The sequence below is a fragment of the Mustela erminea genome, chromosome 15 (assembly GCF_009829155.1).
Source record: "Mustela erminea isolate mMusErm1 chromosome 15, mMusErm1.Pri, whole genome shotgun sequence".
Lineage (NCBI taxonomy): Eukaryota > Metazoa > Chordata > Mammalia > Carnivora > Mustelidae > Mustela > Mustela erminea.
The window spans coordinates 3,823,012-3,847,925 of record NC_045628.1 but is presented as its reverse complement, the minus strand read 5'-3'; the positions used below and the strand labels follow the sequence as shown (position 1 = coordinate 3,847,925).

At 43.5% G+C, this 24,914-nt stretch overlaps 1 protein-coding gene across 5 annotated transcripts in view; it reads left to right on the top strand.

Moving 5' to 3' along the window:
* The window catches only part of MYO16 (myosin XVI), a 584,648-nt gene that overhangs the window by 108,132 nt on the left and 451,602 nt on the right, over nucleotides 1-24,914 (top strand). For 3 of the 5 annotated variants that reach the window (XM_032314879.1, XM_032314878.1, XM_032314882.1), the window contains exon 1: nucleotides 13,129-13,537. The exons of the other annotated variants lie outside the window; for them this stretch is intronic. In XM_032314879.1, the coding sequence (XP_032170770.1) occupies nucleotides 13,510-13,537 (28 nt within the window). In that variant the 5' untranslated portion in view covers nucleotides 13,129-13,509. Of the gene's footprint in view, nucleotides 1-13,128; nucleotides 13,538-24,914 lie in introns of those variants that run through there. 5 annotated transcript variants of the gene reach the window in all.

Here is a 24,914-nt window from a genome sequence, read left to right as displayed (position 1 = left end):
GGTTGTGTTTTAAGGTGGCTTTTAGAGAGCACCCAAGGATGGGGGCTGCTTGCCAAGAGAACCAACCACAGGATTGGAAGGTTGTACCTTTCAGTCTCCCCCCTGACCTTAGGGGAGGGGAGAGGGGTTGGAAGTTGAATCCATCACCAATGCCAGTGATTTAGATAATCATGCATATAGAATGAAGCTTCCGTAAAAACCTGGAAGGGTAGAGTTCCTAGAGTTTCTGAGTTGGTTAACGCACGGAGATGTGGGGACAGTGCGGTGCCCTGTTGGACAGGGTTTAGAAGCTTCTTACCTCTTTCTTTTACCTCGTCCTACATCTCTTCCATCCAGCTGCTTCTGAGTTCTATCCTTTCATAGTGAGTTGGAGACCTATGTACAGTGTTTCTCTGAGTCCGGTGAGCCGCTCTAGCAAATCAGGAAGGGGTCACTGGAAGCTATGATTCTGAGCCAGTGGCTGAGATGTACAGGCAACACCTGGACTTGGGACTGCCATCTGAACTGTGACTGGCGTCTGGGTGGGGGGTGGGAGGAGGCAGCCTTGTGGGACTGAGCCCTTAACCTGTGGCTCCTCTACTGTCTCCAAGTGGCGAGTGTCAGGACTGAGCTGACTTGAGTTGAACAGTAGGACACCAGTGAGTATTCAGAGAGTTGCTTGGTGTTGAATGAGAAGCATACTACCCCCACCCCCATGTTGGAATTGGTCCAGGAATCCAAAGAATGTCTATTAACTATAGATTTCAAATGCCCTTTGCCAATCCATTCCCTTCCTAAGAGCTGTGTAGACCCAAATAACTTATTCTTTGCTGGAACATTTCCCTGACGTTTAAGAAGCAACCCCAACTTACTGGGTCTGGAACTGAGCTCATCTTGATGCCTGTAGTCCCCATGTTCCTTCTCCGTGTCATGGGCAGGCCTGGTGATCTTGTCCTCTGCAGTCTTCCAAACCTGCTCATGAATTTACCCCAGATTCTATAAAATCTACCTCCTCAATAGTTTTGAGACCGGCTGGGTGAATCAGTTGGCTAAACATCTGCCTTTGGCTCAGGTCATGATCCTGGGGTCCTGGGATCGAATCCTGTGTCACATTCCTTGCTCAGCAGGGAGCCTTTCTCCCTCTCCCTCTGCCTCCCCCCCTTCTTGGGCTCTCTCTCCTCTCTCTCTTGTCAAAAATAAATAAATAAATTCTTAAAAGAAAGAAAGATGTGATGTAGTGTTCCTTGATTAATTGTTTGCATCTAACACCAAGTGCTCCATGCAATACGTGCCTTCTTTAATACCCGTCACTGGGCTACATCGAAAACTAGTGATGTACTTTATGGTGCCTAATACAACATAATAATAAAACAAATGTGAGACTAACTTCCTCCTTTTTATTTTATCTTTTGATTATGAATTTTTGAAAATCCAGAAAAGCATATAGTTTTGTTTCCTCTGTCTGAGAGGTAGTGATGGGTTGGGGCTTTATTTGTGCCATGTCGTTCCTCTGGACTTGGTACCCTGCCTTTTAGGATAGATCCCATAACACTGGTTACTTAGGGATAAATAAAAGGAGAGCTGAATGGAGACCAGAACCCATATTTCCTGCACCCTGTGTTCTCTCCAGCACCAGTCCAGGCCCTGTGAGTGGCAGAAACACTATAAATATTTGGTGAATTGACAAATGATGGTTTTATAGGTACTGAAGGTGAAGACATTTTGAACAGCTCCTATATGTAATTTTTTATTCTATTGTGGGCAAGACTTGGAGTTTTCATCTACAAAGAATGCCTTCTTGCCTATTCCCAAACCAGCCCTTCCTTCTCTACTCCTTCGCCGCTCTGAGGACCTCACCAAACACACAAGCACCCAGGAGCTGGGGGACCGGGTTACCTCCCATCTCTTGTGCTGCGTCCCACTCCCATCCAGGCAGACTCAGTCATTGCTTCCTGAGAATTAATCCAGTCTGCTCTGTCCCCACCGCCATGGCTCCATTTCAAGGCTTCATTATGTCTGCTTTGGACTTTTACAAGAGCTTCTAATTTACCTTACCTCCCTGTCATCTGTTTTTCACAGAGTCTCACGATTTGACTTATTTGTCTAAAATCTGCTGACCAGTCTTCCTCAATGTCAGGAAAGGTCTTCATTGGGTCAGGGGCTCTTTGAAAAGCTATGGCTGTTCTTGCAGACGTCTGTGGAAGTTTGTGCGAGTCCAGGTTAAATAAAGCCGCCCGAGGTGACAAAGGTCTTTGTGCCATAGGCAGCCTCTCCTGCCTGTCTCTTCAAGTTCAACTCCAGCCATGTCTCCATCCTCTGTGTACAGGTCCCCGAAATCCAGCTGGCCTACAGCAGTCTTAAGGCACAGTGCCTTGGCTTGGTGCCCTCTCCTGGAAACAGCCTTTCTGACCTCTATTGAGCACCCTTCTTTCTGACGGACACAGAGCGCTGTGGTCCTTGTTGTCCTTTTGACAGCTTACCTTTGCGTCGACCGTGTTATAATCACCCATTTTCGACCGTGTTATAATCACCCATTTACCGAGCTGGGAAATCATTCCAAGGGCTGTAACTCTTCTGTGTCTGTAAGGAGGCATGGCGTCCTTGGTGCGACCTGTCAGTCAGTGATTGTTGAAATCATAGATGTACGATGAACCACCTTTGTTTCACACCCCTCAGAAATCTTTCTTTTGCTCTACCTCTTGCTGCTGTGTTTGAAACTGTGTTATGTTTTGTGACACTTAAAAAAATTTTTTAAAGATTTTTATTTATTTATTTTACAGAGAGAAATCACAAGTAGATGGAGAGGCAGGCAGAGAGAGAGAGAGATAGAGGGAAGCAGGCTCCCTGCTGAGCAGAGAGCCCGATGCGGGGCTCGATCCCAGGACCCTGAGATCATGACCTGAGCCGAAGGCAGCGGCTTAACCCACTGAGCCACCCAGGCGCCCCTTAGATATAATGTGGATACAGTAAAGTCCACGAACCCATAGTTCAATAAAGCTTTATATATCTTTATATCTCTCTGTGTTTATATTTGCGTCAAAAGATGCCTGATCAAAATAGAAAACATTTCTTTCATTCTAGAAAGTGTCCTTTCCCATTGATAGTCCACTTTTGAAACTTATATCATTGTGAATTAGTTTTACCTGCTCCTAAACTTCATGTAAATGAAGAGTTATATATCCGACACCCTCAAAAAATCCCGTCAGGTTCATGTGCGACTTTTATTTCGGTGATATTTCTTCGCACCCATCACATTACGTCCTTCCTTCAACCACTTAATTAACACCTCCGTATTGGGGTCTAGAGATGTATATCAACCTCCTCTGTGCTCCGAAAATAATCCTATAATTTTAAGAGCCTACGTATGATTGCTAGCAGCTATAATAGGTGACATGGAAAGATGAGTCTGTTAAAGTTGTTGCAGCTCAGCCACTTCATGAGAATCTCAAATTCCATTCCTCTCTCCCTCTTAAATTCTGTACCTAAAAATGTATCCTTCTTCCCTCTAGTAAGTCCTACCTGTGACCTGCACATCTTTCTCTCAGCACTTCCCTTCTCTTCGCATGTCTGCTTGAGTGACCCTGCACACCGCCGGGCTGCCATGATGGATAGTCTTCGGTGTAAGTGTAAACGTTGTTGTATTAGCATCATATTAGCATTTTGAGAGGAAGCCCACATAAGACATAAATAATCCATAATAGGATGCAGAATCAGAAGGCATGGCAGCCATGAAAAACCGTAGCTCACCTAAGCGAAGAACAAAGGGGTGGGGGACAGGGAAGGAATGGAGACTCACCTGCCTTGGGTCCCCCATGTCTTATTTTCTACCTCCTTTGACCCACCTTCTTCCTTTCTTTGCCTTTTCCTCTCAGTAGGTCTTTACTCTCTCTCTCTCTCCTCCCTCTATATGTCCACAATATGTAGGGCTGAGTTAATCAGACAAAAGAGGTTGGGATGAGAAAGACAGTGAAGAATGTTCCGGACAGAAGTGTGTGCTTAGGGTGGAGAGTTGCCGGCATGCTCCAGAACCTAAAGGAAAGGCTTGATCCCAGAGCTGGAGGGGGTGTGTAGTGAATGTAGGTGTGGGGTGTGCTGTGATCACGTTTCCGTGATCCGGTTTGTGCTTTCACTGTCGTGTGATTTTGGACTTCTGGCTTCGTCTTTATGACTCAGTTTCCTCTTCTGTTAAAAACAACAACAACAACAACAAACAATGATGACAGTCCCAACGCTGGAGGGTCTGTTGGGAGGATTAGGTGAGTCTGTGCACACGCTGTGATTAGCACAGGGCCTGGCGATGATCAGCACCTGTCACTCATTTGCTGTACAAAGTCAGGCCTTAAGAAAAATTTGAAGCCACTTCCTAAAACCACTCAGTGAGAAGCTTATTCATAATTTACTTACTCTGTACAGCTGGTGTGAATATTTATTCTGGAAGTGCCAAAGGGAATGACACTACGTGTATTTATGTTTTTGATACTGAAGTTTTAGGACGGTCCTGACATTTGAGACCCGAGGCACACCACAGGTAAGGGAGGAGGGCTAAAGCACAGGAGAAGAATTAACGCAAGTGACTTTTTCCCACGTCCCAGACTCTCTTCGGAAGCCAGCCCCAAGAGTGAAACCTGTAGGGTTTGGCCTTCTAGAAGAGACACCTTTGTAGGACTGGTGACATGAGGTACAGGGAGATGGCACATTAGGTCAGATCACATCTGCCCTTCGGGGGTGGGGCGGGGGGAGGGCTGGACGGCAGGGTGGAAAAGAGGATTTCTAAAGAAGAAGGCAGATGCAGGAGACTTTGACGCGGGCGGGGGAGGGGCTTACAGTTTGGTTGGAGAAGCATGCGCCGTCTGCTCTCCCCACGGCCTGGCTTTCTCTGCACAGCTGCCCATGGAGACAGCCCTCCCGTCTTCTGCTGCCGTCGTCCCTGCAGCCGCAGGGGTTCTCGTGAGGCCCACCGCTAGTCACCCCCTTCCAGCTCTCATTTCTCCCCTGTCTCTCTTTGTTACATGGGAAGGCATAGAGTCGCCTCCCCAGCTGTCCCCACCCTGGCCCCTGATGACTTCTGGAGGCTCACCGCTCACTTGGCCATTCTGTGAACTTCTCCTTTAGTCGTGCCCAGCTGTTTTTCATCTGGAACACTGCCCCGTCTCCTCCTCCGCCCACCTTCTTTACCAGATGTTTTTCCACTCATGCTCTGCTGTCTGCTTCGGCACCCCTTCTTAGGAATACGCTCTGGGTCCTCATGCTTTGGGGATCATAAGATCACACCTTCGGGGCACTGTGCGGAATCTTCCAGTCACTCTTACTTCCTGGTCTGTCATCTCTGCAGAGCTTCACAGGGTAAGGTCTAGGTCCGACGTGTAACTCTCACACACACCGTGCATACACATATTTCTAGGGCTGAAGGAATTCCCTCAGGCTGAGCTCTGTGTCTAGCGGCTCATAATAAGCCCAGGGTAAATGTTTACTGAGATGGGGTTTTGCTGGTCATGGGTGCCTGCAAGACTGTACCAAGGGGCGGTGATGTGTTCAGGACACTTCATGTCGTAAATATCTTCGCTCATAGAAAGATCATGCTAGGTCAGTAAAACATCGGGGCTGGACACATTGTTTTTAAGATAGTGGCTGGGAATGTGCTTGCCAGGTGCCGAGCCTGTGCGTGAGAATTCCGGGTAGCGTCTATCATTATCTCCATGTTTTCATCTGAGGAACTGGAACCCCAGGGAGGTGGTCTGACCTTTAAGGAGTGGCTGAGGCAGGATTCCTGTCTAAGCGTGCTCACTGCTGTGAAAGGAGGGGTCGCCCACCAGAGGAGCCCTGGTGATGGACAGGGCTTGCAGTCCTCTTAGCGCTTCATTAGCCTTATCTGCTGCCTGTAGAACTTCCCTGCATTTACAGCTTCACTCTGAGGAGTTCCTCCAGTTACCCCGCGATGGAAAAGGGGGGCTGCGCACAGAGAGAGAGAGAGAGGAGGAACATGCACATAAATCTTCTCCAGAGAAGACAAGAAAGTCTCCAGCTACATCCCCCTGAAGTACAATGATGTATAATATTATAATAATATATTATAAATAAATGAGCCTAGGGAGATGGCTTTCCCATTCACCCCAGAGTTACACACTGCCTTTAGCTTCCAAGGCATGTTTGTGTCCTCAGGCATGTTAGTCATTAAACCAAGGTTGCTGGTGCTCTGCTCTGACAGCCCCCTGTGAAGACCACTGTGGAGAGCGGCCCCCAACAACGAATGCTATCGCAACTTTTCCAAATAGCTTTGGCCTCTAAGTTTGGGAAATAATTTGATGCCATTTGTGAATTTGAATTATTTCACTGTACATTTTTTTTCCAAATCACTTTACTATGCTGTTAAATATTGTCCCTCAAATAGAGACCACGCTTTATCTTTCTTAGTCCAAAGTGGCATTTGCAAGCAGGGGTTTCATTTATTTTTATTTATTTATTTATTTTTTTTGGGGGGGAATTCATTTAGAGAAAAGAAGTTATCAGTGTTTAAACTTGCTTACTTATCTGCTATCTTTAAATTCATAAGGAACATTGAAAAGGCAAATAAACTGTCTACTTGTGCCTCCGTGCTCTCGTGAAGGAAGCTGTGTCTTCCACTCCGTCTCTCTGCTCCGCTCCTCTCTCTCAAGTCTAGAAAATTATGTTTTCCCAAGTTCTCAGTAATCCTGAGTGTAATAAAATATCACCACAGACATTACGTGTCATGACCCAGAAGATGCTTTGTAGCAATTCTAATTCTTGGGTTCTTCATTTGGTGACCCTCGAGTGTTCATTGAAGTTTTGGACTTTGTACAAAACAAGCAAAAGTAGTAGGTGTATAGTTCAAGTAACTGATTATTTAAGTATGAAGAGACTCCCCAGGTGATATAATCAAAGAAAACCACAGAGCATTGGGTCACCAGGTTCTGGATTGACTGGTACGTAGAAAAGTGACTAGAGGGTGGGTTAAGGCTTGGACTAATTTGGGCCAAGGTATATGGAGAAGAGTTCGTAGGTTATATGGGCTCAAAGTGAATTTCAGTGGATGCAGAGAAACTGAGCAAGTATCTTAGTGTGTGTTTGGGTATGGAGAAGATTCGAATGAAGGTGCTTTTATTTTTTAAAGATTTTATTTATTTGACCAAGAGAGAGGAAGCGGCCATGCGTGCATGAGTGGGGAAAGGGACAGAGGGAGAGAGAGAATCCCAAGCAGACTCCCCAGTGAGCGTGGAGCCCAGTTCAACGAGTTTGATCTCACCACCCTGAGATCAGGACCTGAGCCAAAACCAAGAATCAGATGTTAAAACAACTGAGCCACCCAAGCGCTCTGAGAATTTTTTTCTTTTTAAGAGGAATGCATTATCAGTTGGGAACGAGGTAGGAGAGGTTCTGAATTTAATCCCCTCCAAATTCCTTTCTTCTCTTTCAGAAAAATTGAGGTGATCTTTTACATCATCCGAATACTTCACTGATCCTGTTTCTTTAGTGACAATTGTGTGTAGATCTGCCACCTAGTTGACCTTGCTAGTCAGGCCGTCACTCCTCTCTACAGTTTCCTTCTTTCTCATTCAAAGTCCATTTATACGGGGCACCTAGGTGGCTCGGTTAAGTGCCTGCCTTTGGCGCAGGTTGTGATCTTGGGGAGCTGGCTCCATGCTCAGTGGAGGTCTGCTTCTCCCTTTCCCGGGGCCCCTCCCCCCGGTCATGTTCTCTGTCTCTCTCAAATAAATAAGTAAATAAATAATCTTTAAAAAAGAAAGAAGTCGGAGAGCCTGCTTCCCTCTCTCTCTCTCTGCCTGCCTCTCCGACTACTTGTGATTTCTCTCTGTCAAATAAATAAATAAAATCTTTAAAAAAAAAAAAAAAAAAAAAGAAAGAAGTCGGGACGCCTGGGTGGCTCAGTTGGTTAAGTGTTCTCAGGTCATGATCCCAGGGTCCTGGGATCGAGTCCCACATCGGGATCCCTGCTCAGCAGGAAGCCTACTTCTCCCTTTCCCTCTGACCCTGCTCTCTGCTTGTGCTCTCTCTCACTCTCAAATACATAAAATAAAAGAATATTTTTAAAAAGTTTTAAAAAAAGAAAGAAGAAGAAAGTCCGTTTGTTTGCTCCCCACTTACAGAAAGCCGCATACCCCCACAAACGGATTGGAGAACAAGCAGAGAACACTTACTCTTCCACTCACCGTACCCGTGTAATCGCACATGCATGTGCACAAACCCAGATGCTGTCCTGCAGACATCAGCACTGTCTGTGTCTCATTTACAGTTGATATATGCAAACCCATGTCCATTGTCCACTTTCGGTGAGTTGGAGCAGTATCTGGAAGCGGGGAGGTCATCCTCGATAGTTGTAACACGAACACTGGAGAGATTTCAAAATGATCTTAACATGCAGGTGCTTAACATGCAGGTGAATATATTTGCAAAAGTTTACAAATTTCCTTTCCTTCATAGCTACTGTAATTGCCGCACATTAGATTCCAAAGTATTTCATTTTGATTAGGGAGAAAAAAATCACAAAGGGAATGTGGGGAACCAGATGCCTTTATGGAGCAATTAGAGTATCAGAGATAGCCTGTGTGTGTGTGTGTGTCACGTGCACATCTATATTTGGGCATGTATATATATCCATATCGATGCACATATGTGCATATGTTATATTACTCTATACTGCATTACATAACGGGCATCTTCAATCAATACGTGGAGCAATTTTAAAATTGCAATTTTTTTTTAACTTTACATTGCTATTCTATGAAAATGCTAGTGCTGAGGCTGATGAGAATTTTCTAGCCGTTACATTGCATGTTCACACTTAAGCATGAAAAACAGGGCTCAGCTGCACAGAAAGGGTGGTCTAGTTGACCTTGCTAGTAACCTCTCCTTTCTTTCCAGCTGTGCAGGTCTATACTGTAAATTCCTTCCTCTGTCTGCTCCACGATTGCCTACATCTAAGTCAGAAGGCCACTGGTTCTGGAAGGAGATCTGTGTGATGGTTTGAGGGTAGGGAGGCCTGAATCTGATAGCCAGCATTGCCACAGACTGGCTGAAATCAAGATCAGTCCCAACCGGTGGCAGCTTATGGAAAGGGAACTGGCTGGAGAGGTGGGGGTCTGATTGGTCAGGCAAGGTGGGCTTGATCCTGGTCCTGAGGCACCTGTGGGATGACCAGTGACCCTGATTTTCCAACAAGTACTGAGTTTAGTGATGCCTCTTTCGTCTTGACAACCCACATCTTTCCTTCTCTGTGAGCTTCAGAAAAGGATCCCTTAAGTCTTATAGGGCCCCCGCTGACCAATCAGAGAGACAAGATGGCGGCTCCATCTACACTGCAGCATTCAGTGATTGTGATAGATTACACTATAAATTTAATTCCCAGCCATTTTGGGGTATGAAGTGTGAACTAAGGCCTGTGTGTGGTTTGGTTCATCCAAGCCAGTATTAATAAGCTCAGCCTGTTCCCAAAGCAGAGGCAAAGATACCTACTTCCTAGAGCTTGAGTTTGGATCACAAACAAAGTGTCCGTGTGATTTATAGCCTGCTTGGAATTTTTATAGTAATCTACTGTGTATACGAACCCTACCAGAGCTAGCAATGTTTGTAAACTTGAATTTTAATTCTATCATTTAACAAAGTGTGAAAAAAGGGCAGAACTATGAGAATTAGAAATTATCTATGAAAAGACTGGCCTAATAGATCTGTCCAAAAAGAAGTCTAAGGGGAGTAGTATTTCATCTGTGAGCTTTCACTGGAAAACCTATTTTGAAGCTGTGTATCATGCACATTCCATTTTAATAGATATTTAATAAGATAGTGCATAATTTTAAAATGCTTGTCTGTCACTAGAATCATTCCAGTTTTATATTTTTTTTATTTTGGCCAGGAAATCATTTGAAAAAAATCTGGTGTATAATGATACTAACATTTGGAAGGAAGAAATCATGTGTTTTTATCAGAAATACTGTGAATAGTGAGCAGCTGTTTGGTGTATAAAAGAGAGAGAGGAATTTCTTTATTGTTCCAAAATGCTTTTGAAATGTTATGTGTGACATTCAGAGACAGCAGTTGGTCATTGTAATAACCCTGAAATAAAATAATAAAACACTTGTGCTTTATGAGTATGTAAGTTTTGTTGTAGTAAGAAATAACTTCTTTCAATGCATGATTGTATTTTTTTAAAGATTTAATTATTTGAGTGAGAGAGAGAGAGAGAGAGAGAGCATGAGCAGAAGGGAAAGAGAGAGAGGGAAAGAGAATCCCAGGCTGATTCCATGCTGAGCACAGAGCCTGACGTGGGGCTTGATCTCAAGACTCTGAGATCACGACCTGAAGCAAAACCGAGTTGGACACGCGACTGACTGTGCCCTTTCATGATTACGTTTTGTCTTAGTGATCACAGTCTGTAAAACAGATAAGTTACTAAGAATATAGCTAATCTGATCTAAGTCTTTCCTAGCTACTACCATGGGCAACTCTGATATTATATTTACTACATCAGAGTCACAGAATCCTGAAATGATCAATCGATCTCCTGGGTTGAATTTCATAGGGGTGGGCAGAGATCAAGAAACTCTAACCACTTATAAATTACCATTATTTTTCTACTTTATAAAGGGAGTGACATTAATAAGGCCAAAATTATTTTGTCTCTGTATTAATGCCTGCACAATTTTTTGGTTTGATAATAAAGAGAAACATAAAGCTGTATTTCTTTGTGGTCAGACCTAGTTCTACTAGTGTTTAGAGCACAAGTATATGGTTTCCAGAGGAAAAAAAGATGAGAGAACTTTTTAATCTGGGTGAATTATATAGCTTCTGCGTAAAAGTAGACCCTAAGTATTATAATAAGGGTAGAATACATCTCTTAGGTGAGCCTCCTTCAACTCTGAAGTGGATTGGACACCGCTCCTTTAGGCTGCTTCAGAGATCTACACTCCTACTTGTAATCTCTTGCCCACTACCCTTCATGGCCTTTTATGACTGTCAGCATTTCTCCGGACGACAAGCGCTTTGAGGGGAGGATGATGCCAGCTTTCCTGTGTGTCTCAGTGTACTATGATGTACCAAATGTCTGTGAAATAAATGAGCCGGAGAATAATAAGTGCATTTGGTAATGAGCCCCCAAGTATGGTGGGCGGTGTTACTGCTCACAGGGGACTTTGTTCAGAGTTCTTAAATGGGGGGAGGGAGTTTGTTCATAACTAACTAGTTTATAATTTGTTTGTGGCCCAAATCGATAGCATAGTTTCTTTACCAAAGACACATCTTGCTTTATCTGAGTCTCATCCATTTATTTTTTCCCTTCAAAGAGTAAATGGTGCCACAGAGCTCAGTTGTCTTATGATGTTTGTTGAATGTTATGTGGAGGTGTGCAGTTTTCAGGTAACTAAGAAATTTGCATATATAAGGAAGGTATGTCGACAACATACCTGTGTGTGGAGAGGAGAGCGTAGTGGTACCTCAATGGCTAGCACCTCCCCAAAGGATGCTGGACAGCATTCACATAAGCTCATAATTACCGTACGTGTCTCCAGAGACTTGCTGTGAGGTGAGAGACAGCCTTGTTCTCTGTTGGATAACAGACAGACATAGTTGTCTCTGACAGTCTTATGAGGAAACATTTGATACATATGGACATCTTAAATAGTAGATTCTATCTTCCTTCTATATAAAGGCATTTTTTTGTAAACTCCTGAAAAGTCCTTAAAATGGTGACTTGTGGGGCACCTGGGTGGCTCAGTGGGTTGAGTCTCTGCCTTCGGCTCAGGTCATGGTCCCAGAGTCCTGGGATCGAGCCCTGCATTGGGCTCTCTGCTCAGCAGGGAGCCTGGTTCTCCCTCTCTCTCTACCTACCTCTCTGGCTACTTGTGATCTCTTTCTGTCAAATAAATAAATAAATAAAATATTTTTAAAAAATGGTGACCTGTGTAACACAGAGTCTCAATAATTATTTGGGGAGGGAACAAATTAATGAGGAATATGTATTACTGATAACAGCTGAAAATCCTCATTCTGATTCCTAAAAAGTTGAAGTATGCATTGCAATCTTTAGCATACAGCTGGCTGTTGTTTACTTGTTAAGTTGATGACATTTCAGGGCAGACCAACAGTATAAACTATAATTAGGATAGGGGTTTTTCTAACCTTCAGAGCAAGGGTTAGGAATTGTACTTGCCATATGTAGGTGAGGGAACTGAGGCTCTAGGAGGTAAAATGACTTATTCAAGTTGATACTATGGTAAGCATTAGTACCTGGATTTGAACTCAGGCCCTCCTGACCAAACCTTGAACTTGTTCTTCTACATAGTACTACTAAAATGATTAGAACAATTTCTCATGGAAAACTTAAGTCATGACCTTTGTTGCATAGGTTTGAATTTTATAATCTTTGTGCTTCATAAAGGTGCTGCTCCTGGAGTTTTGCTTAATAAGCGAATCCCAGACGTAGGCTTCAACCGCAGAAGGACATACATGTTTAACATATTGTTCATATTTGTCTCTCTGATGCCTGCGAATCCAAAACACAGATTCGAGACTGTGCCAACTCACTTGCAGAGATCATCACTCAAAAACACCAGTTTGCAAGAATAATTAGTTGCTTTTGTAAGTGACTTAAACACGACCTTTATCTTCAGCCCACATGGCTAGTGCATGAGGGGCACGATATTTATTTTTATTGCAAGAACCTTGAAGACCATACGTTTCTTCCTTTCTGATTCCAGTTCAGTCTGACTTATTTCATCCGGTTGTACAGTGAAATCCATTGCAGTCTGCAGAGGTAGCAGACTCCTAAATTTGTAAAGCTATGCAAACCAGAAGCTTTGGGGGGAATAATTTAAGTTTCGCATTCTGCAGAGAAAACCAGAAAGATGGGTTGCGGCATGTAATGTGATTTCTTCGTTACGAGAGGGGGACCAAACGACCTCTCATTCAAGGAGGTGGCATTCTGAGGTCCTGCTCTCCGTTTCCCGTCCACACATAGCAACTGGTGGCAACTAAAAATAATGAGCTGTGCCACCAGCTGAGAATCTGGTCACAGTTGGCTCGTGGACAGCGTGCACAAATGAGATTGAGGATGCCTCGCTCGGGTTCCTCCCTCCAGCCCACTCATCAGCTAGTTTGCTGCCATGTGGAAGCTATTGCAAAGCCATTAACAGGCAGGACCGGGAGAGCCGCAGTGCAGCACACCTCTGTGTGGACAGAATGTGGCTGCGTGTGAGCGCCAATGGGAGTGGGCTGTTCCCGGGACCAGGGCTCCGGGAGCCCTGTCAGTCAGCCTCCTTACAATAGCACGTGCGGCCGCTGGGGCTCCGGATCCATGGGGAGGCTTCCCTGAACTCCAGCTGCTGAATGAGAATGAGTTTGAAGCTTTTTGCATGACCATGGAACCGAGCCTTGGTTCAGTAATGCATCCTGAGGTAAACTGTTACCTGAGTCAGGCTCTAAATAATGCATTTCCTGGGGACCATGGTTGTAGCAGAAGAGAATGCCAGAACCCCTAGCAAGATTGCTGTCTGAGATGGAAAGATGTCTCACTATCATTTCATCAAGTGCTGTAAGTAAGCTGCATATTTTGCTCATGCGGTTGTCTTCTTGAAATAGGACATAGGCAGATGCCAAAATTCAGGCGGGTCTTCCTGTATACCACGTCCAGATGAGCAACATAGCACGGTGACTCGGAAAGATGTTTTACATGCTTAAATGTGTTTCCTCTTAATTTCAGGTGCTGCAGTTACTCCTGTGTGATCCAAAAGATCATAGTGTAGAAATCTTTAAAACTTGATCTTTTTAAGAAAAAAAATACATATATGCAGTAATAAAAAGTAGCAATTGGTAAAAAGGAGTGTGAGAAGGATATTTCTGGGTATCAGCATACATGAATACCGTGCTCGTATAAAAACTTAGCTCGTGAATGTATGGCTGAGACCATTTTAGTTACTATTTTACTCTCAAGTTTGACTGCTTCTGTCTGCATTCGGTGCTCAACTTACAAGCTTAATCTTTCCGAATATCCTTGACGGTAAACTTTTGTCCTTGTGTCATTCACCTTGAAGTGTTCACGGACTCGCGTGGCATCTGTACCAGATGCTCTAGGCTGATGCTGGTAGGGTGAAAAATAGTTTGTCACTGGCTTTCTGATGAGTCCATAAAGGCTTTCTTCGATGCCTGATTTTTTAACAATTCTCCGAACTAGATTAAAGCTGCCTCTGAACCTTCTCCAGATGGTAATCATGAAGAAGGAGACCTATTTATAGCAAAAATGGCTTGCTAGATATACATGTGGTACTTCTGAAAACTTCTGTACATGTATGTCATTGTCTTAAAGTGACAGATGGCATTAGTAGAAAATGCTTTCCTCTGAGGGTGAGGGTTTTGTTGGCCAAGGACATGACACTGTTCCATTTAAAGTAACATTGTGAAGGGGACATGTTTGAATGGATCTTGAGTTTAGCACTGAAGGAGAGTGAAAAGATCATGATAATAGAGAAGGAAAAATCTTTTCATTTCTTTTGTCTTTTGTGGGAGGATGTACATAGGAGTGAAACATCTATGATGAATGAAAATGAAGATGCCTTACTCTTCACATGCACCGAGCGTGCTGGACAATTTTAATTCCAAAAGGAATTCGTTGATCAGTTTGTAAGTTGGAAAATTAACCCTTTAACAAAAATTGGGAGTGTGCAGCATATTCAGGAATTGTGACAAAAGGGTTTTTGTTTGTTTAATCCCTGAAATCTTGGGGTTATTATCTTGGTGGAATGTCTGTAGGAGGGCACTCTTGGCAGGCTTTCATGTTGCCCCTCCTGTCTGACTGCACTAGCAGAATGTCATTATTTCTCCTTCCCGTGCCTCTGCAGAGGTGGTTCCCAAAGCCCTCTGCACCATTTCTAAAAGGAACCTGGGTGCTCGTTAGGCAGAGTGGACACACCTGCTGGAAGGCAGCCACAGAGCCTGGGCAGATCACAGAGGGACAGATGGGGGAGCAGCTGGTCACCAAAGAGAACATGAGCCTGCCCTTAGCTGCCTTACACTCCTTCTGTTCCAGCTAAATGATCTGAGTTTAAATTTGGGGAAGTTCAAAGAAGTCATGATGTCTGCTCCAGTGGAAGCTTTTGAGTTAAATCTTGCAGTTCGGGTGAAATATAAAATTAATGAATAGTGAAATGTTTCAAAAACCTGGAAAAAAGTGTTCCTGATGAATTTATCCAAGTAATCACATAATACTTAGAAAAGATCCAGCTATGTTCTATGCCTGGCGTTTGGTCATGTCTCTAAAATGGCAAAGAAGCATGGAAACGTCAGAAACTATCTTCCATGGCAGAAGGGTACAACGAGCCAAAGGAGTTCAGAAATTATATTTCACTATGAGACACTAGTCAGGGGACGTCTCAGAGTCGAGCTGGATCCTGAAGGATCTCCTGAAGGATCCTCCAGGATCTCCTGAAGGGAGAGTCCAGAAGGAAAAGTTGGAGCTTGTGTAGAATCAGAGGGCTTGTTGATAGGATCATAATCCACAGCTTAGCTGTTCTCGATGCATCATTGTTTCTGTATTGTGTCCCCTGTCCCTCCTGTGGGGGCGATCTCTTGGCAAGGCTCACGGGCCCATTTTCTTCATGTTTCTTCCTCACCTGAGCCTCCACATGGCTGTCGTGTCATCCTGCCCCGGTTCATCCCTGCACCGTGTCCACCTCCCAGCCGGGCAGCAAGGCAGGGAGGGTTCGGATCCAAGAGCATGAGCTAGAGCTCTGAAAACCAGCAGGAGCAGACCCCCATAGCATCCCAGGAGGAGAGCCTTAGGGCTGGACTTGGGGAGACCAAGAAAGAATGCTTACAAGGAACTTTAAATATCACCTAGGAAAATATTCATTATTTAACGATAAAGCATGTATATACTGAAAGGTCTAAACTCAGATTCTAGCAATGGTTGACTCTGGCTTGTGGAATAATCAGTTTTTGTGGTTCCATGTAGCATATGCAATTCTGTGAATTACCATTATAAATAATTGTTATATATAAATATAAAATATAAGTATTCACACATGAATTATGACTAACTTCAGAATAGAATTGTATAATTAATTATAGTTATGGGATTATCTGTTACTTTTATAAATTAGCCTGTATTTTTCAAAATTGTCTATAGTGGGCGTGTTTTCCTTTGATCCTCAGAAAAACAAACTCAAAGACCACGTAAGAGAGAGTATACGGAGGAAGAAATGGCTGAGACCTACATCTCCACCCACATTCCTTTCTGACTCCATGGGTTCTGGCCTAATTCAACATGTTCCATATATCTGATAGAGAAAAGTTAAAAAACTAGAGTCTAAAAATGTAGCGTGGAAACAAGATGTAGCAGGGGAGTGGAGGGGCATAACTGCCAAGAAGTGCTGATGATTCCCGGACCTCTGTGACCCAGAGATGTCTTTGGATGGGTGTGACTCTGCCCAAGTCGTGCCTGATGAGGTGGCGGGATGTGGGGAGGGCAGATGCTTCAACTGAGGCACAAGAGCAAGGGGACGGGGGAAACACAGTCCCAGCGTGTTAGGGCCATGGGACCCATGGAGCTGTCGTTCTGGCTTGCTGCTAATGATGGGCAGAGAGGCAGGAGGTCTGTCCTATTAAATCCTCTCTGATGCCTCAGGAGTCAGACCTCTGCCTGGCCTGTATCTCTCCCAGTTTACTTCTCTAAGTATATGGGGTCGGACAGCCCTGTTTGCAATAGGACGCGAGTTAAACTTATTTAAAATGAATGGACTCCAGACCTGTTAGTTCTTTCACAGCAACCCAGGATGAATTTTACCATCGAGGCTGCTATTGTGCATATTAAAAAATTTCCCAGTACCAAGGTCACCTTATTTTCCTCTCATCATGGGTTTTCATCAACACTGTTCCCACCGACATGCCGTCCCTGATCTTTCCCTGGCTGTTCCTGCTGTTCACGAGTTAGAGCCCCGTGATGCTGCGGGCTCACCGAGACGTCAGCACGCTGGTCCCTCCTTGGCTCGCCCTCTGCCCGGGTCAGGTCTGTGGTCCTTCATGGAAGCCTCCCACACCCTAGCCCTGATCTCTGCCTTGCACTGAAGCGAGAGATGCCAAGCCCCGCTTGACCCGGACTGTCCGTCTGTCTGTCCTTCCACCAGCGTAGCTGGATGGCCACTGAGGCTGCAGCAAAAGCAGACTCGTTTCCTGTCAGCTTCAGACTGCGACACTCTCTCTCCCTCGCGCTGTGCGTCCCCAGGAGGCACGGCGGCTCAGACCTCGAGAATCCTGACGTCTCCCTTCCTGAGAGGTTGGAAGCCAACGGATGTAGATGGTGCATCTTCCTGCTGGTAAAACTGCAGAGGCACTGGTGTGTGAATTTCTCTTTGTCCGCTCTCTTCTGTGATGCTGACTCGTTCCTCCTCGTGTCCCAAGCCTGCTCTGGACTCTGTCCCCTCTTGCTCCCTCCTTCTGTTCCCCTCCCCTCTGCACCCTCAGTCTCCTCCACTGAGCATTCACACCTGGCCCGGCAGGCCCGTCTTCAGATCATCGAACAGTCCTCCTTGACCTCATGCTCCTTTCTGGCCACCAACCGTTTTCTTTCTTTTCATGGTCATTCTTGGAAAAATCTGTACACATGATCGCTGACCCTCGTCCCCCTTTCTTCTCTACAAATAATTCCACTGAACTTACCTTACTTAAACCTTCTTTATGGGGCAAAATCCAGTGGACACGAGTCCTTCCTTGTGTTAGTTAATTTTTCACTTGACCTCTACCTCTTCTTTTACAGTTCTTGGGATTTTTCTCCTGGTTCACTGGCAAGTCTTCCTTTGCCTCCTTGCTGGCTTTCCTCAGTAGAGGTTGGCCCTGACCCTTAACAGTCTCTGGTTTACCTCTTCTCTCCCTGGGGCATTAAACCTCACATGGATTTTCCCTGGTTGTGCCTCTGACTCCAGCATCTCCTTTTCTCTCTCAACAACATGGGCATCTTTTCTGGTCAGTGAACATATGTCTTCGCAATATTCTTGTTTTGATTGCTAGGTCATATCCCATAACCTTTATTAAACCATTTATTCATTAATAAACTTCCCTTTTTGATAAGCATTAAAACATTATATTTTAACGTTTTGGCTTCTGTTACTAAAGTATTGATTCACAAAGGCGGTGCTGTTGAATCAAATGGTGTGTGTAATTTCAAGTGTGATAGAAGCTGCCAGATTTCTTTCCGCTAGGCTGTGGCACTTCAAGTTCCCCCACTGGTGGAGAACACCCATCCCTGCTTTTTTCCCAGCCTGGGGTGCTGTCCTTGTCCAGATGTCGTCAGTGCCTTGGTTGAAATACAGTTTCCCAAAAGTCCAATTTTATTCTACTAATAATTAAGGAGATTTGCTCATTTCTTCTTGGCCCTATCTTTTTGTATCTGTGCTCATTTTTATTTTGGACCGTTTCTTCTTTTTCTTATCAATTTATGAAATCTTTTATGTTAAGAAATATCAGTATTTTCCTGAATATGTGTTGAAGATAGGTCTCCAGTTTTTTCTCTTTTGTTTTTGTTTTGGGTATTTGTTGGCATCTAAGTTTTTAATAATTTATGGGAAGACGGTCTCATGGATTTCAGTTTTATTTATTACTTTGGTTGTTCTATTTTAAAACTAAATGGTCTTCATTTTATTATAGCTTTTATGTTTCTATTTTAAATTCTAGTTCTCATAAAATTAAGTGTATGTGTGGTGTAGACGAAGGTCACACTGCACTGCCTTCTTTTTCTACATGCACTGTGTCCACTGAGTTATAATTCCATATTTTAATTCCAAAATATACTTGCATCTGCTGCTTTCTATTCAGTTACACCAATTTCTTTGCCTTGCTCACAGCCATACTGTTTTAGTTACTGTGGCTTTATAGTAACTTTAATACGTGATAATGCAAGTCCCTTCTGATTTTTTAAATATTTTTATTAGATATTCTTAAGTATTTATGTTTCCATTAAATACTAAATTGTTCAACTGGTCTTTTTTTCAAGTTTATTTTATTTTCATTATTTTTATTTTTTTTTTAATTTTATTTTTCAGTGTTCCAAGATTCATTGTTTATGTACCACGCCCAGTGCTCCATGCAATACGTGCCCTCCTTAATACCCCCTAATCTTAAAAAACTTCTCAACTGGGTTTAAAATAAACTTACCTTGTAATGTAAATTTAATAATATTAGAATAAGATATGTAGATTGGTAGTACCTATAATTCCACTAAAAGTTATTTTTAATACATCGCCTGCTGTTCCAAATTGATACTTATCTTTATAACAGTACATTGATAATTATATGAATATTTATTTATATGTTTATGAGAATTAAAAGAATAATTTAATATCTTACAAACACTGTTTTATTGAATATTATTAAAGTATAAGAAAAAATAAATAAAATGTTCATATTAGTGATAAGTCTAGGACTCATAAACCTAACACAATTGAGAAAAAGATAGAAATCATTAAATGTGCTGTTACAGATAAATAAATCTTTAATGTTGGACATCTGCATACAACTCCAAATCTAATCTCTCTAAAAATGTACGTTCTTTGTATATTTATATTTGTATATCTTTTATATCTATATCTGTTTTCCTGTGGTATCAGTTGGGAAGTGAGGATACAGTTGAAGAATACATATAAAATGATAGAATTATTGCAGTGTATGTCCGTCATTCAACATTTGACTGCCTTATTCACACAATTCACATTTATACAGACTTAGGAATGTCATGGCTCCTTGTTTCCCAATGGTCCGTCCAGTGATGTACTTTTGTGTAACGAGGCAGTGTTGTCATTGCATTATTAAAGGCTTGTTGTTACAGATGGAGGGCTCCACACCCCTGGCCTCACTTGACATCTGTTACTCTAATGTGATACCCTTTCTTTCTGTAGATTGTGCAGTGAATAAAAGGGGGCTCTTTATAAGTCCCATGGATGGCTCACACTTGGTGTCACTCTAGGCACGGAGACATGCCATGGTAACTTAACTGTTGAGTAGAATTGAATGGATTAAGTCCATCACATTTTCCTCTATACCATTCATTCATTTATTCATTCATGGATTTAATTAATTTAGTAAATATCGAGTTCCTATTCTTTTCCAAGTACTGGCCTAAGGGCTAAGAATACAAAGACAATCCAGCCGGTTAACACCACTCCCATCTTGAAATCCTGGTGACTGTGGTGAGACAAAGTAACAATTAAACGCACTGATGGGATAAAAATTTTTGATAGCAGCAACTGATGTGGAGAAAATAAGAAATATATAGATTTAATAAGTGACCTGGCAGCAGAATGCAATGAGGGTTGACTCTGAATAGGTTGTGAAGGGCTGACCTCCAAGTGATTGAATGCAGTGAGAGAACCAGGATGTGAATATCTGGGGGAAGGTTTTGTTAGGCAGAGTGGAGAGCAAGTGCAAAGGCCCTGGGGGAGGGATGGGCGTGTTTCACTTTATTGATTTGGAGAATCTAGGCTCCCTGAAGTTAACTTTATCTTAGCACTTCACTAATAGTTTCCAAACTCTTAAATAGATAGTACATTTTATTTCAGTGCTTTTAGCTGTTCAGGCTAATAGCCTGTAGCTTAACCTTCACTTCCAAACTTCTTTAAACTGTTATTTATAGATGGCCCTCAAATGCCTTTCTACCCAGGGACTGCATGTTAGCTCCCACTTCATTATTGCATTGAGACCTCAAGCTCCCTTTTTTGTTCCTCATTTACCGCAAATATTTCCCTACTTTGACTCAGTGATCATCTGTAATTTCTTAACCTTTTGCTTTCCTGGAAAAGTGTTCATGTAACTCGTTGACTTATTCTGCTCTTTGGGTTCCTCCCTTGGTCTCTCCATTCTCACCTGGTGATTTCAGATGTTTCCATCCATCACTCATGCTTGACATGATGCAGTGTGCTCAGCTTCTATGAGTAGAGAGGATTCTTCCCTGTAAGAAATTCAGTCTAGAAAGGAGCCTGGGAGAAGTGAGCAAACACTGTCAGCACTCTACTGTCAGTGGGTGCGCAGTGGGGAGAAAGAAGCACAGGGCTGTGCTACAGGGAACATGAGCGAGGAATGGGTCCATCTCCTCACAGTGATCGAGCAGGCATCGAAGGATGAGGAGGCATTTGCTGATGATGGGTGGGTCAGGGACATGGGCAGAGGTGAAGGCCTACATGAAACCCACATTGTGAGTGCCTGGTACATTCAAAGAACAAACCAAAGGAGTTCCACATGGTAGAGGAAGGAGCAATGTGCAATGTTTGGACAAAGATGATGCATTTTTATGGTGTTCATCATAGGAGAGAGTTCATGGAGTAGTTTTGAAGAGTAAGGGATATGGTAGGATTTGTATTTAGAACTGTCACTCTGGTCTCAATATAGTGGATGTATTAAAAGAGAGATTGGAAAGGAAACAAGATAAGAAAATAGGCCAGATGTCAGCCTCAGTCAGAGGGCGGGCAACAGGGCTGATGAAACGTGGTTTGATTTGAGCCTTATTTATAAGAAAGAATTAACAGAACTTACTGTCTGATTAGCGAAAATCTCTGTGCTTTGCCCTCTTTTCCTTTATACCTGTCCTGTTAGGGTTATTCATCTCCAGCATTTTTGTGGATAGCTCCCAGGAAAATCTCCCTGGCTGTGCTTTCGTCAGACTCTCTTGGCACACGTGGTCACAACCCAAGAAGACCACTGTGTCTTACCAGCTCTTCAAACTCACAGTGTTCAACCTCAGTCCATATTCTTCCTTCCTAAATGTGAACGTGGAGATGGAGAAGGCCCTGTACGCTGTGTAAGCATGTTTAGACCTTTCCTAAGAGTAACTGGAATCCATTAAAATCTTTCACCCATTAGAGTGAAGAGCAAAGATTTGTGTTAGTGGGATCAGTTATGGAGAACGAGTGCAGGGGAATAGCAATGGAGTAGGCGTGGCCAGTGGGGAGGCTCTCATGGTAATCTGAACCCAGTTGGAAGGAAAGCCATCTTTGTGAGTGACCTGAGAATGGAGAAGAGTGGGTGAAATTGAATGATAGTTGAATACTAATGAATCTTGGGCTGTAGGACTGATTTAGGAGTCACAAAAGATGAAAGAAAGGGAATAGTCAAGACTGGCACTTATGTATTTGCTTGAATGACTGAGTGTATGATGTTTCTATTAAGCTTCAGATGTGCACAAGAGAAAGGGAGATAGGCCAAAACACACTGGGCCCCATGATGTCCGAGAAGCACTGTCCTGTCCACAGCTGTATATACAGGTCTGATGTCAGCAAAAGACATCTGTTTAGAGACATGGGGTCATTACCATACTGGTTTCCTTTAAGCCCTGGTGCAGGAGGAAGGAGCCAATGGGGAAATAGTTGGCTCAGGTCAGACACTTCTGAGAAGCAGATAGAGGAAAAGATGTTCACAAAGAAAGAGGGAGGTCTTCAGTCAATAATACGAGCACCATGGAGCCAGGAGGCAGGGTCTGCTGAACAGCCTGGTGTTATGAGATGAGATTAGAGCACAGGTTTGGTGAGATCCACTGGGACAACAGATGGGAGCAGTGTCAGTGGAGAAGAGGGAGTGAAGTTCAAACTCCCATATCTTGAGCCATCACTGGAGAGGAGTTGAAGGGTGCTGCATGTTTCTATTTCTAAAAGGAAGAGGAGAGAAAGGTCAGTTAGTGGGCAGAGGTGTGGTTCTCAACAAAGTTATTCTGTTTTTAAGATTGGAAATACTTGAGGTTTTAATTCATTGTGTCTCTTTCTTGTCTTTGGAAACTCAAGCCCATGCTTGCTGTCATTAAAGTCTATGTGTTGGAACTTCAGAGGAAAAAAAAAAAAAACCTTTGAGCATCATTCAATCACTTGAGAAATTAAAATAATGATAAAGCAAGGGAAATAACCATGATGCCATTGAAGATTCAGAAGAGCCTTGGCATAAAGGCAACTTTGGTTTTCACCAATTGTCGCAAATAAACTCATGCTAGTGTCATGTTTTAAAAGTGATCATTACATGGGCATGACCTTCTCATACTACACTTTGAACACCTCTGTTCCAGCCCACAGAAGAATTGTGTTTTCCGTTCTAAGGAGCAAGTATCCTATGCATGCAGAGTCTGTTTGAATAATTCTTAAACTATTTGGCTTTAAATTTTGTCATATCTTCAGAAAACTATGTAGAGGTCATTGTGGACAGTTCCATTAACACGTCATCTCTGCAGATGGTAGTTGCTAAAAATGCTGATTGGGAGCTGTTCTCCCCTTAAAGACAGGAGATGATATGATGCAGAATGGAAACTATGACATTGCATGAGTCAGTGGCGCGTTCTAAATACTGCTTCCATTTTGTTTCGCTCAGCATAAAAAGGTCTTTGGCTCATAGGAAGCGGTCAAAGGAGGGATAACTAAAAGGCAGAAAGCTTCAGAGTCTTTTGAGTAAGGAAAGAGAAGAGGCTTGAATTATTTATTATCTGGAGAGGAGGAGTGATGGCAGAGACAGACATAAATGAATGAATGGTTTTGTGGAAATCAATTGGCTATTTTTTTTTTCATTCAGGCTTTTAGCAGAGAAAGAGGAAGACACTTGTCTTGGTGGCTGAAAATATGCATGAAGTGGATGGATGCGGGATATGGCTCTTGGTGCCTCGTATTTTACGCACATAAAAGCCAATTCTGCGGAACATCATTGAGAAGAGAGAACCATTTGAGGGTTGAATTGTTTCCTAAATTTCTGGTTCATTATGTTTTATTTGGAGCAATTTTACCTATGAGGTTCAGCTCTGGGGACTGACTTAAACCCTTTCAATTGGGGGCTCAGTGTAGGCCACACATTGTTTCATGGTTTCTGTTCTTGTGAGATCCTAGACAAGTCTTTTTTTAAAAAATACTTAAAAAAAACTTCCGGTGTAATTAACATACAGGGTTATACTGACCCTAGTCAAGAGCCGACCTCTTCCTTTTCCCAGTGATCCAGGAGGGCATCACCTGTGCTGGGCCAGTAAAATCAGTGGAAGGTGGGCCCGGCACAGTGTGTTGTGACGTTCTCTGTCCAGGGGAAACTGTGGTCACAGGTGTGGCTGGCGTGCATGATGGAGGCCACACGTGTTGTCCACAACCACCCATTACTTATGAGACCTCTTGGGCCAGTCCTGGACTGTTTTAACTACTGTCTAGATTTTTCATTTTAATCTTTATTTATTTTTTTTTAAAGATTTTTTTTTTTTTTTTTATCAGAGAGAGAGGGGGAGAGAGCGAGCACAGGCAGGGCAGAGGGAGAAGCAGGCTCCCTGCCAAGCAAGGAGCCCGATGTGGGACTCGATCCCAGGATGCTGGGATCATGGCCTGAGCCGAAGGCAGCTGCTTAACCAACTGAGCCACCCAGGCGTCCCTCATTTTAATCTTGAATACATCACTTCATTTCTTTAGGGCTTGGTTCTCAGTGTCCGCAGTTGAAAAGCGTAGCTGGTGACATCATCCTTCCTCCCTTGGCTGGTGACATCATCCTTCCTCCCTTCACTGGTGACATCATCCTTCTTCCCTTGGCTGGTGACATCATCCTTCCTCCCTTCACTGGTGACATCATCCTTCTTCCCTTCGCTGGTGACATCATCCTTCCTCCCTTCGCTGGTGACATCATCCTTCTTCCCTTGGCTGGTGACATCATCCTTCTTCCCTTGGCTGGTGACATCATCCTTCCTCCCTTGGCTGGTGACATCATCCTTCTTCCCTTGGCTGGTGACATCATCCTTCTTCCCTTGGCTGGTGACATCATCCTTCCTCCCTTGGCTGGTGACATCATCCTTTTTCCCTTGGCTGGTGACATCATCCTTCTTCCCTTGGCTGGTGACATCATCCTTCTTCCCTTGGCTGGTGACATCATCCTTCTTCCCTTGGCTGGTGACATCATCCTTCCTCCCTTGGCCGGCGTCTGGAAGTCCGCCC